This window comes from Vulpes vulpes, chromosome 8 (genome assembly GCF_048418805.1).
Source record: "Vulpes vulpes isolate BD-2025 chromosome 8, VulVul3, whole genome shotgun sequence".
Taxonomy (NCBI): Eukaryota; Metazoa; Chordata; class Mammalia; order Carnivora; family Canidae; genus Vulpes; species Vulpes vulpes.
In genome coordinates this window covers 92721344-92740925 of record NC_132787.1, presented here as the reverse complement: position 1 = coordinate 92740925, position 19582 = coordinate 92721344, and the positions used below count along the sequence as shown (strand labels likewise).

Genomic DNA, 19582 nt, shown 5'->3' with positions numbered 1-19582 from the left:
TTCTACCCCCAGTGTGGGACTTGAATTCATGACACTGAGATCGAGAAATCACATGCTCTTCCAACTGAGCCAGCCAGGCACCCCCATCAAAAAAGTATTTCACCTTCATTTTCTGAAGGATATTTTTGTTGGATATAAAATTCTAGATTGATCATTTTTATCTTTCAGTTCTATTGTCTTCTGCCTTAGAATAATTTCTGACTGGACATTTGCTGTCATTCTTCTTTCCATGTAACACATTTTTTTCATTTTCTTTCTAGTTATTAGTTTCTCCTTATTACTAGTATCAAGTAATTTGATTATGCTACAGTGTTATGTGATTCTCTTTTAGTTTTGTATTTACCTGAATTATGCCATGCTTCTTAAACCATGGATTTATAGGTTTTGGACATTTCCCCACCATTATTACTTTAAATATTTCTTCTGTACTCCCTCCTGGGACTGCAGTGCTCCCCACGGACTAAAGATTGCAGCCAAGGCCATCTCAAATAGCTGTCTAGGTCTTCCCCCTCAGATTCAAAATTACCTGCCAGTTTTCTTACTATCTTACCCAATTCTCCAAAAAATCTGTTAAATATATATATACATATGTTATATATAACATTATAATATATGTGTGTATACCCACATGTATTATATATACAACATATATATGGGTGTATATAATATATATATATAGTGTTTATCCTTTAGACCACTGCTCAAAACTTGCTTCTGCCTCATAACAATATAGGGCTCACAGTACAATTTTCCCCCCATGGGCCAGCTCAGTAATGCCTGCTCCATGAGCCCACTCCTAATCCAGGCAGAAAGAGGCATTTTCTTTGTACTTTCACAAGTCTTGTGTGTCATAGTATCCCCTTGAGGACTTGAGGACATCCTTTCAGTCAATTTGGGATGAGCCCCAGCCTCACATCCAGGAGAAGGAAAGACACTGTACTCTGCTGTCTCTGTCATGGGAGGCAAAGCAATGATTATATCAAAACATGCCTATGAGAGACTTTCCTGGGGGAGAAGTTGAGCAACAGTATCGTATGAAGGAGTGAGTCAGGCTGTATCTCTCCTTTTTCCAAAGGGAAAAATGAGCCACATTGCAGATTAAGTCAATTATTCTGAGCCAGAGGAAATACCTCTCAGGGTATTTACTCTCAAATCAGCCTCTCTCAATACGGCCTCTCAGGAGTTGGGGGAAAAAAACCACACCAGCTTCTGACTTCCTTCTTACACAGCCAGGGGATCAAGGGCAGGCAATCATGGCCCAGGAAACCACACAGCTCCTGGCTCCAGATCTCTGGGGAGGGAGCCCTGTCTCCAGGGCAGCAAACCATTCCCAAGATTGGGCGGGGGGGGGGGGGGGGGGGGGGAAGCAAGATCAACCATGCAACCAAGAGCAGTTCACCAGCAAAAATCTGAAGCCTGAGACCACCCTAGTTTCACACTGGCAACTCTTTCAAGGCACAGAATGCCAGACGATCCCCTTCAAATGTGCTTACACGAGGTCACCTGCCTTCGTTCCATCCATCTCTCGGTTCACGTCCTTTTCCCCACACAACCACGGACTCAATAACCTTCCACTTGAATAAATTCCTCATAACACCCCACTAATCCCTCACTCACCCTTGTCACTCCATATCCCGATACCCACCTACCCCCTCTGCCCACAGCTCCCCGAAGCTCTCCCATCTCCATGTAAGAACCTGGAGCAGAGCCTGAATTATGTCATGCTTCTTAAACCATGGGTTTATAGGTTTTGGACATTTCCCCACCATTATTACTTCAAATATTTCTTCTGCACTCCCTCCTGGGACAGCAGTTCTCCCCACTGACTAAAGATTGCAGCCAAGGCCATCTCAAATAGCTGTCTAGGTCTTCCCCCTCAGATTCAAAATTACTTGTGAACAGACTCTCCATCTCCTGCTGCCTGTATCCGTTGCAGGGCCCTGCCTCACTACATAAACAGGTGCCACAGTGTTCATCAGCTCCCTGCTTTGAGGGGGTGCAAGAACACTGGTTTGGGAGCCAGATAGGGACTAGGACACAGTCCCTCTGTCCTCAGGCCAGGAACAAGTGACTTCCCCTCTGAGCTTCAGCATTCTCTCTCTGGAAACAGTAATATCTCCAAGGCCATCCCCACCTGGCAGAAGCAACACACCAAGTAGGGGGCAGAAGGCAGCAGGAACAAGATCCTCTTAGATGCAGACCTCAACTCATCCCAATTCATAAATTCCACACAAGCAAAATTAGCACCTCTCAAAAGGGATACATGCTTTCTGGTTTAACAGCTTAACAGCATTACAGATAAAAATACAGTAACACTTGCATCTGAATAGGGCTTTGTGGTTTACAAAGGACTTTCACTCATTGTCTCATGGGTTCCTTGCCACAACCCAGCCAGCCATCATCGTCATCATCATCACAGCAAACCTATGAGGCAAGCATTGTTCTAAGAGCTTTACCCATGGCAACTCATTCAGAGATTTCATAAGGCGCAGACCCAGGCTAAGCAACTTGACCAAGATCACAGAGCTGATAAATGGCAGATGAATAGATAAAGAAGATGTGGTCTATGTATACAATGGAGTATTACTCAGCCATTAGAAATGACAAATACTCACCATTTGCTTCAAGGTGGATGGAACTGGAGGGTATTATGCTGAGTGAAGTAAGTCAATCAGAGGACAAACATATATGGGAAACGAACAAGGGGTAGTGGAAGGGGAGGTGGGTGGGGGGATGGGGTGACTGGGTGATGGGCATGGGGGGGACACTTGACGGGATGAGCACTGGGTGTTATACTAAATGGTGGCAAATCAAACTCCAATAAAAAATATACAAATAAAAATGGCCAACCTGGAACCCCAGCGTCTGGCCTTGTGTTTGGCTCTCATCCATCAGGTACATGCCCCTCTATTCTCCTCACTAAGGGAAGAGCAAACCAAAGCCCATGACAGCAAATGGCTTGCCTATGACCCCAGCACTCACAGAGGCTAGCATTTGAACTCAACTCCTATTCTCTAACAAAGGTGAGACAGGCAAAATCAGCAACACAAAGACGGTCGGCACTTGCCAGAAATGTGGGTACTACAAAGCCCCAACTCTCCAGCAGAAGCCCCAGGTTCCCTGAGCTGCACAGAGCCCTGGGCATCCAGCTCCTAGCCTGGCTTCCCTCCTCCTGGCTCTGCCTCCTTCTGCACAAACTGTCACCCTCCTTTTCTTTTGCCCTACAAGTTGATCTGTGTTAATTCGGGTGCCTCTGAGTGTCCCAGTGAATAAAGCCCATAGCAGATGCCAGGACTAATTGCAGCACCTCACTCCTGGCTAGGATGCTGCTGCCCACCCCTCACCCGGCCACCTCCGCCATCCACCTGCTTGGCGGGGCTGTGCCCACGCTTCCTGCTCAGTGGGACCCAGCTAGAGTCCTTCTTGCTGTGTCACATGGAGGCTGGCAGGAGCAGCTTGCCACTCCAGCCTGGCTCTTCCTCAGCTAAAGGAGCAGCCACCCCTGCCCCCAAGAGGCACCAGGTGAGCCTTGGGTGGACCCACCTGCCTGAAGGAGGAAAGGGCTGCAGACTGCAAGTATATCACCACCTGGAGAGGGAAACTAGTTAACAGAGGAGCGTGCGGGTGTTAGCACTGATCTGCATAAACGCATAAATAATCCTTTAATCCTAAATGTGCATATATTCACATAAATATACAAATTCATAGAAAGCTCCCGGGAAGTACGTGCACCAAAGGCAACACTTGGCAATGGTTGCCTATGGGAAGGGGAGCGCTTTCATTGTTACTTTTTATAACTCCTGCCTGGGTCGAATCATTTCTTAGAACAAGCACTTCACACAACATAGAGGAAAATCAATCTTCGAATCTATCAATCTATAAAAAGGGGTCCAATGTTACCAGTAGGCATCCTGGAGGGATGATATCATGGGTAATATATTCCCATATGATTTAGCATTTTCTGGGCTTTCCATAATGGGCACATTTGTTACTTCTATATTAGATTGAACCATATGAAAGGTCTGTTTTTTTTTTAACAGATTGAAAGTGGTTGGATATTGGTGATTTTATGTGATTCAACCTAATAACTCATGCATCAACATTCAACAAATAGGGCAGCCCAGGTGGCTCAGTGGTTTAGTGCCGCCTTCAGCCCAGGGCCTGACCCTGGAGACCCGGGATCGAGTCCTGTGTTGGGCTCCCTGCGTGGCACCTGCTTCTCCCTCTGCCTGTGTCTCTGCTTCTCTGTGTGTGTCTCATGAATAAATAAATTCTTTTTAAAAATTCAACAAATATTTATGGAGGGACACCATGCCCATATTCAGACCATTCTTTTATATTAAATAAGCCAAGCTGGGTACCCCTTGTAAGCAGGACCCCAGGTTATCCATCTCTGTCGCACCCAGCACCCAGCAACTTGTGTAAACATATATCCAGAGCCATAGGTGTTTGGCTGGGTGAAAAGATAAAATACTAGCTAGATGAACAACAGATGCCCATCTACAGACACACAAATGAAATTCTACAGTCTAGGTCATACCACATGCAGCATCCCTGTAAGAACGGCTGGCAAAGAAGGGGATGGGTCAGACTGGTTAACATGGAAATCATGCTCATCTTGGCCGTTCCAGCAGGGTTATGGGAGCAGAGAAGCAATGGATGAAGGAGACAGCATAGGCGTGTGCAGGCTGCAGAGGGTCACGGCCATGGGCAGCCCAGGCTGGTCAACACCCCCTCCAGCCATGAGCAGCAATCCCCAGCTGAATAGTCCCTTGGAAGGGTTCCTCTGCCTCTCCCTACTCTCTTAAACAGCACAATCTGCCAGGTAGGGGAACATTCCAACAGTCTCCACAGGGCTGTCCAGGCAGCTACATTAAAACAAATACTTATGTAGATTATAATTGTTTCATGAAGGTTTGAGACCTTAATTTTCCAAGAGAGACCATCCTCTCCATCAAATCTTAAAGAGCTGTAGAAGAATTGACGCCTCTAGCACATAAGTCCCAAAGCCAGGTAGTACGGGCAGGCTCTTAGGCAGGGGTAACAATGTCTGGAAGACAGGAACAGGCATCCCTGGGCACCGCATGTCATTTGCAAGCAGAAAGCTGCCCCGGATCCTGTAAGATCCAAAAACCCATATCACATGGATCCTGTAAGATCTAAAAACCCACATCACTTCTTGAAAAGGTAAGGTGATTTGGCTGAGACAACTGGAGGCAGCGAGATGGCTGAATTTAAGTACTGACGGGCTGCTGGAGAGAATAAATAGGAGGCAGGTGCGCATCCCTCTCTACAAAAACTACAACCAGGAACAGATGCTAAGATTGGGAAGGAAGGGGCTTGAACAGAAGGGCTAGGAGCACAGGACAGCCCTGAAGTGCTCTGAACCGATCAATATTCCAGATGAGTCAAGAGCATCTGTCCCTCTGTAAAACCGGCCTTTCACAGCTGGCAGGATCCTCTCTAGAACACTCCCCTGCATTTCTGCTCTAACTTATGGAGTGTTTCCCCACCGGCAGTTGTGTTTAGTCCCAAACCTGGTTATGTCCGCTGCTTTTTGGCATCATATTTATATAACTTAAATATAACCTTAACAGATAAAGTTTGAGTTTGAAAAAAAAAGCGATTGTTTCTAAGAAAAGTAAAGTGAACGTCTTGGAAATATTTGAGCAGTTAAAGAAACCACTGACAAGTTAGAAGTGAGCAAGATACCAGCAAAAATTTGGCCAAAAAAAGTCCTAAAAAAAATCTAAAATTCTGTACCCAGATTATTTCCAATTGACTTTTAATTCTCTCTTTGTGAATTACAGACGACATATCCTGGCTACAAGAAACACTAAAAGAAAGATCTTTCCTCAACAAAAGATGAGCAAGCAGCCATACAGCTAACCGTGTTCAATTAAAATAAGATCAAATACATGTAAATGTATATACAGATGTACAACCGCTTTGTGATCTCTGGATTTTACTTTTTTAAAAATCTATCTCATGGCATTCTTGTTTCCAATCAGCAAGCGTGTATTTTGAAGAGTGTTGACAAATGCATACGGCTGTGTGACTACACCCTCAGTCACGATTTGGAACACTTCTTTTCACCCCCAAATGTTCCATGATGGCCAGTCCAAGCCTGCCCCCCTCACTCCACAGACGGTCCTGCTGAGGTAGCACAGCTCTTACTTAACACACTGTATTGAAATCCCTCCCTCCATCCCATTGACCTCCCTCCATCCAGCTATTTTTATTCCTTTTCACATACAGTGAAATTCACTCCTTTTGGTATATAGTCTATGTGTTTTGACACATAGTTGTGTGGTCACTGTCACCAGAACTCTGCACGTTAACTGACCAAAGACCTGTTCCAATCTCATCAGGTGAGAAACTTTCACCACATTTGAATCTAGAAGACCTGTGATGAGCCTACACTGCATTTTCCCTTCACAGTTCTGGGCATTTATTTGCCTCATCTAGCCCTTCTCCCCCCACCAAGTAACTGTCCTCCCTCTCCTCTTCCATATATTATGCCAGAGACAATATCAACTCAGAGTAGGTATGAGGACTGAAGACACTCAGCAGATAAAAAGTACTTTCAAGATCTATGTAAATGCCCCCATAACTAGTTTTAACAGCATCTTCAGACCAATGAGGCTGTCCTGAAAGGGATTTCCCCATCTCCAGAGAAATGGAAACAAAGATTAGAGGTCGTGTCGGGAATTCCACAGTCTGCAGGTTGGACCATGAGCCCCACGACCCTCTCTACCCCCTAAATTCAGTGAGAAGTCTTGGGAGGTGTATCACTAATGCTTGTGGAGAGGAGCCACTTGGGGCCACCCAGAAGCAGTAGGGGGTGTCCCACAGCCCCCAGGGCCCTCTTCCTTCTCAATAAAGAAACCAAGTCCCACATGGCTCAAGTGATTTGATCCCATGGAAGGATGCATTTGATATTAAATCCATTCTGGAGATTTTTTTTTCACTGAGTCTCACCACCCACTACCTACTCTTAATTCATTCCTCTGCAAATAGGGAAAGTAAATGAAAGGCCACTGCCATTATGCAAAACTGAACCCAAACAAACAAACAAACAAACAAACAAAAAAACCTCAATCAAAAGTATTCTTTGTCGGGACGCCTGGGTGGCTCAGCAGTTGAGTGCCTGCCTTTGGCTCAGGTCATGATCCCAGGATCCAGGATCGAGTCCCACATCAGGCTCCCTGCAAAGAGCCTGTTTCTCCCTCTGCCTCTCTCAGTCTGTCTCTCTCATGAATAAATAAATAAATCTTAAAAAAAAAAAAAAAAGTATTCTTTGTCCTCATGGGAAACTTCATCTGAAAAGCACATTCCCTCTAACACTTACCAAGCAACAATGACAACAACAAAAAATGGTGGCCCAGCTCCCCTCCCCTACCAAAAAGGGGGGTTTAAGAGTTCAATAACCCAACCAAGGTGCCCTCCAGACATCTGCTGGGAAGGCCATGTACATAGGTTAGCGTGTTTCTTCTCAGGACTGAACCATTTCACAGAGGCAGATCCTAGATGGAGATTAAATAATGTACCTAAGATCTCACAGTGGGTAAAGTTGGGAGCCAGGAGGTACTTGGAGTCAAAATAGTGAAGCCAAGTGGCTTTCTGGATTCCTAAAGTAGAAAGCTCATTGGCAGGCCAGACTCCTGAGGTCCCTACATGGTTATAACTGCAGAGGTCAGCTGGGTCTGGAACCAGATGCTCTGGAAGGGAGAGGAAATGCTCCCTAAAATGATCACACTACAGCAAGTCCTTACTGAAATAAAGCAGCAGGGTCCCAGATTTGTTCCCAGAGGGCAGGCAATGTAAACTACAATCCCAATTTGTGAGGGGGTTCTGAGCGGTAATGTTTTCCAGAGTGCTCATGAAAGACAAGCTATAATCACGTGTAGGAGTTTAGAAAAAGAGCCGAGGTGAAAATTGTACCACTTTCCTGGCAATTGACAGAGTCTTTGGACACTGGGAAATGGGCCTTGGGGTGACAGGAGCAGCTCCCAGCCCCAGCCTAAGAGGATGACCCACCCTTAGCACCATGCAATGCTCCTTGTTCAGATTCCCTTTCAGGAAATTACTGATTTGGTTTCTTAGGAATTTGTAGCAAATTTGTACCAAATAACAGACGTACATAGTTTTCCTCCTCGTGAGGGTGGCAAGGTCCACCTACCATCATCAAGTAGTAGTGATCTCACGTTGGGCTTATCAGTATCTTAAGATATTGGCTCACAGAGATCAATTGCCCAGGGCCCAGTCCCACTGAGTGAAAAACAGCCTTCCAGGAGGCAGCCAAGAAGCCCACCTAGAGCCAACCATGGAAATGGGAGAAGCAGCTGCCTGGCCTTATGCTGCCAGATCTGACTCAGCTGGCACCAAGTTACATTTCACAGGGACCAGTCTTGAAAGGACATGGGAACAGCAAACCACAACCATGGAAATCTTGCAAAGGTTCAACTCCAGTCCACTTACTTTGGGGTTTTGAATGGGAGTAGAGAGTGGGGTGGGATTTCGTCTTAAACATGTCATTTTCTGTTCTGTTTACAACAAAGAAAGCATTCTTGAAGAGAGGAAAGGGAAAAGAAAAGCCTTCATTACTAATCAAAGGAAATTTCTTAGAAACCACAAAGAGGAATTTTGCTGGAGGAAAAGGCTGAGAACCTGATCAGAGGAAGGAAGATGCATCAAACACAAAATGGCCAAGAGAGAGCTCAAACAGTCCAACTTTACCTAAAAGAGTTAAAAAGAAAAAAAAAAAAAAAGAACAAAATTCAAGGTGAGTAAAAGGAAGGAAATCATGAAGAACAGAAATAAATGAAACTTAAAAAAAATAGGAAAAAAATTAATGGAACTAAAAGCTGGTTCTTTGAAAAGATTAACATTGATACCCTTTGCCAGACTCATCAGGGAAAAAATAAAGGACCCATATAAATAAAATCAGAAATAAAAGTAACAACTGATACCACAGAATACAAAGGACTGGAAGAGAACACTGTGAAAAATTATATGCTCAATTGAACATCACACACAAAAAAGAGAATTACAGCCTAATATCCATGATGGACATAAGTGCAAAAATCCTCAAGGAAATATTAGCAAACCACATTCAACAATATATTAAAAAGATCACTTATCACACAATCAAGTGAAATTTATTCCAGAGATGCAAGGATGGTTCAATATTTGCAAATCAGTCAACACAATACACATCAACAAGATGAAGGATAAATAAAAAATCATATGATCATTTCAATAGATGTAGAAAAAGCATTTCACAAAATTCACCATCTGTTCAGGATAAAAACTCTCAAAGTGGGTTCAGAGGGAACATACCTCAATGTAATAAAGGCCACATATAAAAACTGCATGTTAACATCACACTCCACAGTGAATAACTGAGACCTTTTCCTCTAAGATCAGGAACAACACAAGGATTTCCACTCTTGCCGCTTTTATTCAATGTAGTACTAGAAATCCTAGCTGTAGCAATCAGACAAGAAAAAGAATGAGGCATCCGTATTGGTAGGGAAGAAGTTTAACTATTTACAGATGATATGAAATGATACACAAGCCGAGGCCTGGGTAGGAAGCAGGGCAGGGCACGGATGTTCTGTGCTGGGGACCCCCCTTCTCTGACTACTCCCTCTAGTGCTAGGCCCTAAAGCCCTCTTCTGATTCTACACACTTTTCTTGGGCAAAACTCACCTTCACCACGGTGATGAGTGTCATTTAAATGCTAACAATTCCCAAAGCTGGAACATCTGTCTCTAAGCTCCCACTGTTGAACACAGGGCCTATGTTGAATAATTACCCACTGAATAATCAGATAATTCTACTTGGATGTCCCATGGGCACCACAAAATTCTTCAGCCTATTTCCATGTGGGTAGATGGCCTGGTAGAACAGGCATCACGCCCCAGATGACCTCAGCAGTCTCCTAATCAATCTTGACCTCACTCAAGTCCACCAGAATGATTATTCTAAATGCAAATCAGATCCTATCTGCCCCTGCTTAAATTCCTTCAAAGGACCTCATTATTGTAGGAATAAAGCCCAAATCCTTTAGTCCTTCTGCTATCTGGCTTCTCTACACCTCATCTCTCCAGCTCCTGTCACATAATAATGCTCACCAGTCCCAGTCAACTGAGAACATCTTACAACTCTGCCTGGGAAGCCCCATTCCCACTGTTCCACTTAGCAAACTCCTACATATCCTTCAAAACTCAGGACAGCCAGCTCTTTAAAAGCCTTGTTTTCCTAGGCAGGCCTTCACTGATAGGATTTGTACTGCAGCCTGTGAGCTCCTTGAGGGAAAGAGCCAAGTTTTACCCTGTATACTCTCACTAGGATCAATGCTTGCAGCCCTGATGAAATGTTTGAGAAGTGACGGAAGGAATGAAGTTTCTCCTTAAACTGGAGAACAAGCAGAGGAAGTAGAATGGTAGGAGCTCCAACTCTGCTTAGCCGTTCTTCTGCATGATCTCATGCAAATCATTTTGTCCAAGGAGGAGATTAGAATTAGGCCAAAACAAGATATCTATGACTCATTTTTTTGGCTCTTAAGAATCCTCCTCTGTTGAGGCTTTCCCCCTAAACAAGAATATGAACAAGTGACAAAGGAGTATTGATTAGTATCCCTGAAGGGTTATATAAATCTTACTTTAAAAAATTCCAAATCACTTGGATTAACACTAGAACATTCCCCCTATCTTGGATCTAGCCAAAAATTTATCAAATTCTCCATGAGTTGATGAGGAAGGAAACAAAGGTAAAAACAAAGCAGGAATGTATGTATTCAACATTTATAGAGTGACAGTCACAACCAAGGCACCACAAAGGACTGAAGAGGAATTCTATTCTCAGGCTTTCTCTCTCCTTGAGGCAAATGACAATCTGCTAAGAAAGACAAATTCGACATGTTTCTGAAGCACGTACCTGAGCAAACTCCCACCCTCCTGCGAAAGGATTACAAACATCAGAGCCAGGCTGCCAATCTAGCTGATTCGTGGAAAAAGAGGACCAGGACTGGTGCTGGGATTGTGGCTGGAGGCCGGGACAGCTTTCCCGGAAATGTGCACAGTGCCCTGGACAGAGCACATTTGACAAGAGAATGAATTCAGGAAAGTAAGGCAAGGCGAAGTCCATGCAAATGAATCACGAGCCACTATCTTTTTACAGGCAATGCAGTTTCTGAAACTTTCTGAAAATCTTAGAAATGATGGATTTCACAGAGAAGAAATGCCTTAAAGTTATATATGCCTTGACCTGGACCACATTTCTAACATTTGGAGCACCCCTTAGGCACGTGGTATTTTCGTACCCCACTCAGACTCACGGGTTTCTTTAATTCCTTGTCTTCAGCATCCTCCCGCCCCCACCCCCACCGGCTTGTGGACAGCCTCAGATGCCTATCCTCCACTTCTTCCATCCCTGTGCACACCTCCTACTCTCACATCAAAGGGTAGAATCCACCTCCCCTTATCCTGCTTCCAGCTTAGCCTTACGACTTGCTTTGACCATAGTGACCGGTCCAGCCTCTAAAAACTCTGGTAGCTTCCACCTTCTCCCGGAGAACACCATGCGTGTGAGGAAGCCCAAGCTGGCCAGAGAGGTCACTTGGAGGAGTGCCAAGGCTCCAGATATGTAAGGGCTTCCTAGAGCTTTCCAGCACAGCAGTCCACTGAATGTAAGTCAAGTGAGCCACCCCAGCCAGTGCCACCTGAAATAGAAAAACTGCTCAGCTTAGCACAGTCAACCCAGAGAATCATCAGGCAGTAGTCGTGTCCAGATTGGTCCAGCAATGGGTAGAGTCACATAGTTGTGTACACAGATGTGTGCAGGAAGGACACAGAGGAATGGGCCATCCCACATTGAGTTTCCTAGAGAACCCAAATATCCAAACAGGTTTTTACCCAATTCTGACAAAAAATGTTTTTAGGATGTAATACTGCATCCCCTCTTCCACTAAATGTAATCTAGTATTTTTCTGATGAGTGGGTCATCACTGCACACATTGGTTACCCAGTCCTGGAACGTAAGGAAAGCTCCAGCAGTTGCACAAGTGTGCGTGCAGGCTTTGGGTTCCAACCCCCATTCAGCCTCCAGACAGCTGTGTTCCTCATCAGTGGGGATATGCCTGTCCCTAGAAACATCCATCCTCCACCAAGTGGCTCCTTCTAAGGATTTTGAGTTAAGAAAGCAAGGATCCTATTGCTCCCGGAACTTTAAGCTCAACAGGTTCTGAGGAAAGCTAGTTTAGATGGTTCCTTTATGATCGCAAAAGAACTCTAGGATCCCACTGACCTGAGTTCAAATTCTGCTCTGCTACCTGCTAGCTATGGGGTCTTGGACGAGTCATGTCAATTATCACACATTTTAGTTTCCCCCTCTGTAAAATAAAAAGATCTACCTCTTGCTGGGAACTACTCAACCGAAACACAGCAAGAGCTCAGGAGATGAGGGCACCCTGGGTATACCCGTGTTCAGTGGGCCCAGGCCTGGCCCTGAACATGCATGTTGCCCCTGAGCATACACATCTGAGCATTGGTCAGGATTACATCCGTGGAAACCCACCAACAGTGCATATCAAGAGAGGATAGGGAGGCAGGGTGGTGGGGTGAGGGCAGGTCTGAATATTTATTCAGGGCTGGAGCACAGTAGTGGGATTTACTGCACAAAGGAACTGCAGGACAAGAATAACCTTGGGGTCCTAGCAAGTCCAGCTCAAGGAGCATTCATCAGGACTATTGGGCAGACCAAGGCCACGGGTGTGTGTGTGTGTGTGTGTACGCACGCATGGGTATATACACAACACGTACCTGCTCACAAGGCAGGCCTGGCAGGGGGCAAGGGGAGATCCCAGCGTGAACACAGGTGTCTTACTGTCTCTGCTACTACCCAGTTACCCACTAGCAGCCCAGCCCTGTGCTCTGGTTTCCTCTCCAGAAAAGCCCACTAATGATAAAGTGCTGATTTAAAACAAACACAAGGGATCGGATACTCATGAGGCAAAACATCAGTGTGGCAATGTGGTGAAAGGCAGGGCCAGTTGCACATGCAGGACCGGACATACTGGAAAAGCCATTTTCACATAGAGAAGGATCAGAAAAGGCCACAGAGAAAAGTGGCCTGGGACAGGATTGAGGGGTTGACTTGCTGCAAAGGCATTTACATGTTTGATAATTAACTGTCCTTCCACAGTTGGGTTTGATGGGGCCTCCCCACCCCTTCTACACCTTTCCTTATTATTCTGATTCCTAAAACATGACCACCTGCATACTCTGCATGTGAAAGGAGGGGAGGGGTCGGGGTGGGATGACTGCTTCTGTCCCAGGATGGCAGCAGAGGGCCAATCCAGGGTTGGCTTTGCAGCACCCCTCCCTGGCATTTCCCACACCCCTCTCTTACCTCAATGCCTCTGGTTGGCTCAGAGCCCCCCCAGCCTGCAGTCTTCCTGCCCAATTCCACCCAGCTCCTGTTCCAACTCATCACATTTCATCTCTCCCATACTCCTGCCACATTCCCACCAGGAAGATTCCATCATGGGCTTCTTCCTTTTGGCCAATTCCAGAGGGATGGGAGAGGCATGCCTCCTTCGATATTTTAGGGCCCCCCCTCCACCTCTTGGCACCTTTGTTCAACACCACTTAGCAAAGATATTTAGGGGCAGCCAGAGAAGCAAGAAAGAGACCCAAAAGTCCACATTATAGAGAAAGAGAGGCTTTCAGGGAAGCCTTGGAATGGGTCCTGCCCCTCCCTCACCCCCCACCTTGTCATTCACTAGTGACCCTCCCCAGTTACCCAGCCCCTCCAACCTTCAACCTCCCTGAGCCTCGGTTTACTCATCTGTAAAATGGAGCCAGTTACAATCCGGGCTCAAACGAGATGATGTCTATAGAACCCTAAACCCCAGCCTGCCCCCGAAGGAGTCTGGAAGCGTCAGCCCCTCACACAATGCTCCTACTGTAGCTGCCTCCAGCACCTTGGAGGCAAATGTTCCTTCACGGCGTGAATGGTCTATGTAATTTGTACGTGTAGTGGGAATTATTTCATCTGAAGCTCTATTGTGTTCTAATTTGTAAGGTCTTAACAAGTGATTAATTTCAAGAGAAAATTTTGCTTCCAAATAGTCTTTCTTCTATGAAATAAAGCTATAGGGTATTTTTCAAATGTTGCCATCACAGATTTTAACAACCGCATCAGATGCTAATAGGTTGTGGGTGCACCAATGGTCTTGGGAATGGCCACTGGCCTCAGGAATGCTCCCCATCACCCTAGCTGTGTTTTCTGCCCCCCACCCACCCTCACCCATCGGCTGCTGCCCAGTCCTGACCTTGACCCCCTCCCGCTCCATCACATCACCCTAAGGGCAGTTTGGGGCAGTATAAGGCAAGTTGTGTCCTAAGAGGCCTAGCGGTGCCAGGTGCCAGGACCCAGGCAAGGGGAGGGACATGGGGAAACTGCCAGCTGCAGCTTGCTCCCCACAGCTCCAGCTCCCCTACACTCCAGAACAATCGTCTGATTCTTGTTATTCCTAGATTCTGTAAGGCCCATACCTATTGCTCAGTAATATGCACTAATTCACTAAGAAGGCCCAGCAACACCCCAATCCCACACCCCATCTGACAGCCAGACCCCACCTCCTCTTCCCGTTGGAACCCCAACCGGCCTGCCTCCCATGAGAAGAACCAGGGGCAGAGTGGATGGCTTGCCACTGACCTGTCAGGCTGTGCCTCCCCATCTGTCCCTATCTACTGCCACTCCTCACTAGACCTGAGTTTGGGTTCGAGAGAATGGAGGGGGCAGAGGAGGAAGACATGGACACTGGAAAGGCTTCCTGGTACTGCTAGTGGCAGCAGCAACAGAAACATCCCCAAACTTCCAAAATCCGGTGTCTGCCTTTTTTTTTTTTTTTTTAAGATTTTATTTATTTATTCATGAGAGAGACACAGAGAGAGAGAGAGAGAGAGAGGGAGGCAGAGATACAGGCAGAAGGAGAAGCAGGCTCCATGCAGGGAACCTGATATGGGATTCGATCAGAGGACTCCAGGATCACACCCTGGGCTGAACACAGGCACTAAACCACTGAGCCACCCAGGGATCCCCTGGTATCTGCTTCTAACCTAGTTCACCTCTCATAGGCCCAGGAGGGAATTCCTGGCTGGATCCAAGAGGTGATGGGCAAAGAGAAAGAAAAGGGGAGGCTGTAGGCAAGAGGAAGAAAAGCAAGGAGGTGCTGGGGTATGTTCCTGGTGTCACCCTAGCTGGGGATCTGGCTACCTCATCCTCACGTCCCTGGCCCATCCTATCCTCGATGGTGCCTCCATCCCAGGAAGTAACACGCACCCAGAGGAGCAGTGGCAGGTGAGTGTTGCTTCATTCCACAGCCGGAGAAGAGATGCAGCCGGTGTGCTCACAGCAACACTCAGCCATCTGGGCTTAGTTTCCACCACATCCACATCCAGAAATACTGAATGCATGGAACTCTCACTTAAGGACAACTTGGGCGAGTGGGCCTGGGAACCCAGGCACCTTTTAAGAAGTCACACTAGTTCCAAACAAGTGACTCAAACTTCTGGAACATTGCCCACTGGAAACTGGGGCCTCCTGCATTTTATCCCAGGCTCCCAAATGGACCCTGGGAGCCACCTCCTCCATCCCCTCCATTCCCAAAGCCACATCCAGGGAGGGCCCTGCTTCCACGTCAAGACCATGCTCTCCTGGGATGCTAATACAGTTATCTTCTATTTACTTCTTGATTTTCCTGTTTTCTAATCTTGGGGATTTTGTCTCTTAGCGGTGCCCAAAGGACAGCCTCAATCATGGGTTTAGCATCAGGGGCTCCAAAGAGAATTTTTGTTCTGCTCCCTTCATGGACAATCAGGCATACGGGAAACTCGTGTGGTCCAGGGACCCCAGCAGAGAGGAAACGTCAGCAGTGACCATTCAGTAGAAAGGAATGAATGTTTCAGAATTAGATCCCAGACCCCAAATGTTGCCATGTCCACCTATCTGCCCCAAGCTGTGCTTTCAACAGATTCCAAGCAGAAGGACTCCCATCTTGCTTCCCCCGATAGCTTCCAGCGGGGCCCTTGGCTGGGAGAAGCACAGGCTAAAATTCACCAACCCAGAAGCCAAGCCAGTGGTGGCAGATTGTCACTTTATGTGAGCAGGGCATTGGGAGGGGAAAAAAAACTGTTGGTGGACCCACATGGTCCATGTGCACCAGCCCAGGGCTAGGCTCCTGGAGAACAGCAGCACAGGGCTTCCTGAGAGAGGACGGTACATGAGCCAGAATGAAACAACAGAAGAATTTTGGCCCAAGAACAAGGAAGAAGTCAAAACAGAAAATCTGTGTTTTCCTCTAACCAAGTGGGAGGCAATGGGACAAGCCTCACTGGGTTCTCGCATCAACTCCCTAGGGCGCTGCTGGGCTCCTAGAGACTCAGCCCTCAAGCCCAAAAGACAAGGACAGTGGCTTTAGCCAAGATGCAGCCAGCATCATGACAGTAGGAAGAGCGTGGACATCGGAATTGAGAAGCAGACACTCCAGGCATGTGACTACTGTACCCACCTATGTAGCCTGGGCAGGTCACTTTCCCTCTCGGGGCTCACGCATAGCGGAGGTAGCAGGGAGGTCACAACACTGTGGAATTTACTGATTAAGCCTCCCCAGACTCCTCCAGATGGGTTACCGGGTAAACGCAGATGCTGAGAATCCCGTCTCCCAGTCTCTACAGCCCCTCAGCACCTAGCCAGGCTCTTGGCTCCCAGCAGGAGCACAACGCTGTTAAGTGGAGGCCCAGACTCCAATCCTTCCAGCAACACATGTCCTCAAAGAACTAGCAGACCCTCCACTGCCGTGGCCAGCACAGTTGTCCCTGGTTATGTCCCAATGCCACATCTCCCATCATCTAAGTCCTCCACACATTCTGAGCTCCCAACAGCAGGAGCAGGATCTGGGACTATCACACCTTCGTGTCTCCAACGTGTCTTCACCCACATTCCCTTTGATCTTGGTAATGACCGCTCATGCAGGCAGGCAGACAGTCCCCACTTGACAGAGGGGCACTGTGTCCACACAAGTTGGGCAACTGCTGAAGCTAACCGATGACAGGCTGGAGATCAGAAGCTAAGGAAACTCCTTTCCCCACAAGAGGTCTTCCTGAAGGAGGTCAAGGACAGGGAATGGCTGGGACAATGTGCCCTGGAACCAGCCGTAGTGGGCCTTCCTGCCACCCACTTGGGCTGGCAGGACGCAGGTGACAGAGTGGCCCTGAGGCCCAATGACCTGACATCCTGCACTCCCTCCCGCCCACCACAGAAAGCTCTAGTGCAAAGCCAGGGGGTTGCGGGAGAGACTGTGTCTTCCTGCACAAGCAGCTGAGAGCCCCCGAGACACCCGCAACACATGCTGGCTCAAAGGCAAACAAGCAGTGCCATCCCCCCTCTGAAACCGGTACCCCCAGGGATCAGAGCTGGCAGGAGGGGAAGCCCCTGGTGGGACCCAGGGCAGGACTCACCTCCCTCAGCAAACGCATGCCCTGCAGCCCGTCCTGCTGCTGCTGGGCCACGGTGACCCCCAAGACGAGCGTGTGCACCACACAGGAGACCACCGAGATGATGACGATGGGGCTGAGGCTGAGCGGCAGCGTGATGAAGAAGGAGAAGACGAAGAAGGCCTGCCAGCCCACCGTGTCGCTGGCCGCATGGGCTCCCGCGAAGTTCAGGCCCAGGTAGGAGAAAATCTGGGCAGTGATCAGCAGCCACAGCATGTAGGGCACCACTTTCCGGGTGACCCGGTCGGGGAGCAGCCCCTTTTTGCAGAGCACGAAGAGGAGGATGTCCAACAGCAGGCCCACCGCGGCCACGAGGAGCGGGGCCAGCTTGTCGCTGGAGAAGACCACCGCGCACATGAGCACCACGTAGCAGTCGAAGAGGGCCGCGACCACCACCAGCACCAGCAGGGTCTCGTGGCGCTGCCGCTTGAAGTAGGTCTGGTACAAGTTCTCCAGGGACTCGGGCACGAAGGTCAGCCGCATGAACCGCGGCAGGCAGAGGCAGGAGCCGGAGGTCCGGACCGAGATCTCGTGGGTCCGGCCCACCCCGCGGTCAGGGTCGGAGGGCAGGCTCACCGAGTACTCGGCGGAGTACTCGGCCGAGTACTCCGGCTCGGAGAAGCCCTGGGTCCTCGGCATCCTGGCTGCCGGCGGCCTCGACGGGGCCCGGGGCGGAGGCAGGCTCTGGAGCGGGCCCTAGCGGGGCTCCGGGGGGCCTGGGGCACGCCGAGGGCCGGCCCCCTCCAGCAGCGGCGCACGGCGCGAGTCCAGGGCACAGGCAGCGCCGCTCATCTGGGACCTAGAAGGGCGGCGAAGTGGGGCCCCGGGCCTCGGCCCCCGCCCCCGCCCCCGCCCCCGCCCCCCGCGCAGGAATCGTCGCCGCACGAGGCTCCAGGCCCTGCGGCCTGTCCCCGCCGCTCTCCTCCCGCCCTGGCTTCCCCAGGGTCCGACCACCTCTCCGCCCCGCGCGCTCCTCCGGCTGCCCCCGTCCTGACTTCCTCACCCAGGGCACCGCCAGGCCCAAGCCTCAGAAGCTGGAGCTGGAACGTGCCCCAGAGCCAGAGCCACCCGCACCATCCCGGGGATTCCTGAACCTTCCTCCGGTTTACCCCCCCCCCCCCCCGCGGCCCCGGGCCTCCACCTCCACCTCGGGGCACCACCTGCCCTCCGGGGGGGCTGCCCTGCCGCCGCTTACCTGTGCGGGGACTCGGGAGCCGCGTGGTCCTGCCGGTCCCCGCGCGGGCTGCGGGGCCGGGTCCCGCGGGGGGCGGGCGGGGCAGGAGGGCTCGGGGCCGGTCCCCGGGTCCCCGGGTCCCCCCGCCGTCAGGCCCGGGATCCGGCCGGGAGGGGCGCGGGGCTGCCCCCCAGCATCCGCGGGCGCGGGGCCGCTGGAGGACGGAGGCGGCGGGGCGGGAAGATCTGGGGGCGCCTGCCCCTGCGGCTGCGGCTGGCGGCGCGGCCGGACCCCTCCCTCTCGCCCCCGCGCTGGGCGGTCGCGGCGGCGGCGGCGGCGGCGGCGGCTCTAGGGGCGCAGCCCGGGCCCTCCGGGGCGGGAGCGCGGGCCGAGGCCGGGGCAGCCCGCCAGCATCCTCCGGGCCGCCGGCGCGCCGAGCCGAGCCGAGCCGAGCCGAGCCGAGACAGCCGAGTGCGGGCGCGGCGCGCTGCGCTGTGATCCCCGCGCGGCGCCGGCGGCTCCGGGGCCACGCGCGCTCCAGGCCCCGGGAGGCGGGAGGCGGGCGGCGGGCGGCGCCCCTCCCTCCCCCCTCCCTCCTTCCCCCTCCCCCTCCCCCTCCCTCCCCGCAGTCGCCGCCCTCTCGGGGAGCGCGGCCCGGAGCTGGGGAGGGGGGTGCGCCGGGCTGCAGCCCCGCGGGCGGGGGGGAGGGGAGGGCGCGGGCGCGGGGGGGCCCCGGTGGCCCCGCGCTCAAGCCCGGGCGGCGGGCAGGACGGGGGGGCGAGGCGGCGCCGCCCGCAGCGGGCCGGGGCTCCGAGGGGGAGAGCCCGGACGTGCCCTCCCG

The 19582-nt window shown here is 50.2% G+C and overlaps 1 protein-coding gene across 1 annotated transcript in view; it reads right to left on the bottom strand.

The window, feature by feature from the left end:
- ADCY3 (adenylate cyclase 3) overlaps positions 1-19030 on the bottom strand; it is an 81389-nt gene extending 62359 nt beyond the window's left edge. Inside the window, exons 1-2 of the mRNA XM_072767541.1 lie at positions 18763-19030; positions 17532-18366 (exon numbers count right to left, since the gene is read on the bottom strand). Of these exons, the coding sequence (XP_072623642.1) occupies positions 17532-18206 (675 nt within the window). The 5' untranslated portion in view covers positions 18207-18366; positions 18763-19030. The remainder of the gene's footprint in view (positions 1-17531; positions 18367-18762) is intronic.
- Positions 19031-19582: the final 552 nt, after the last annotated feature.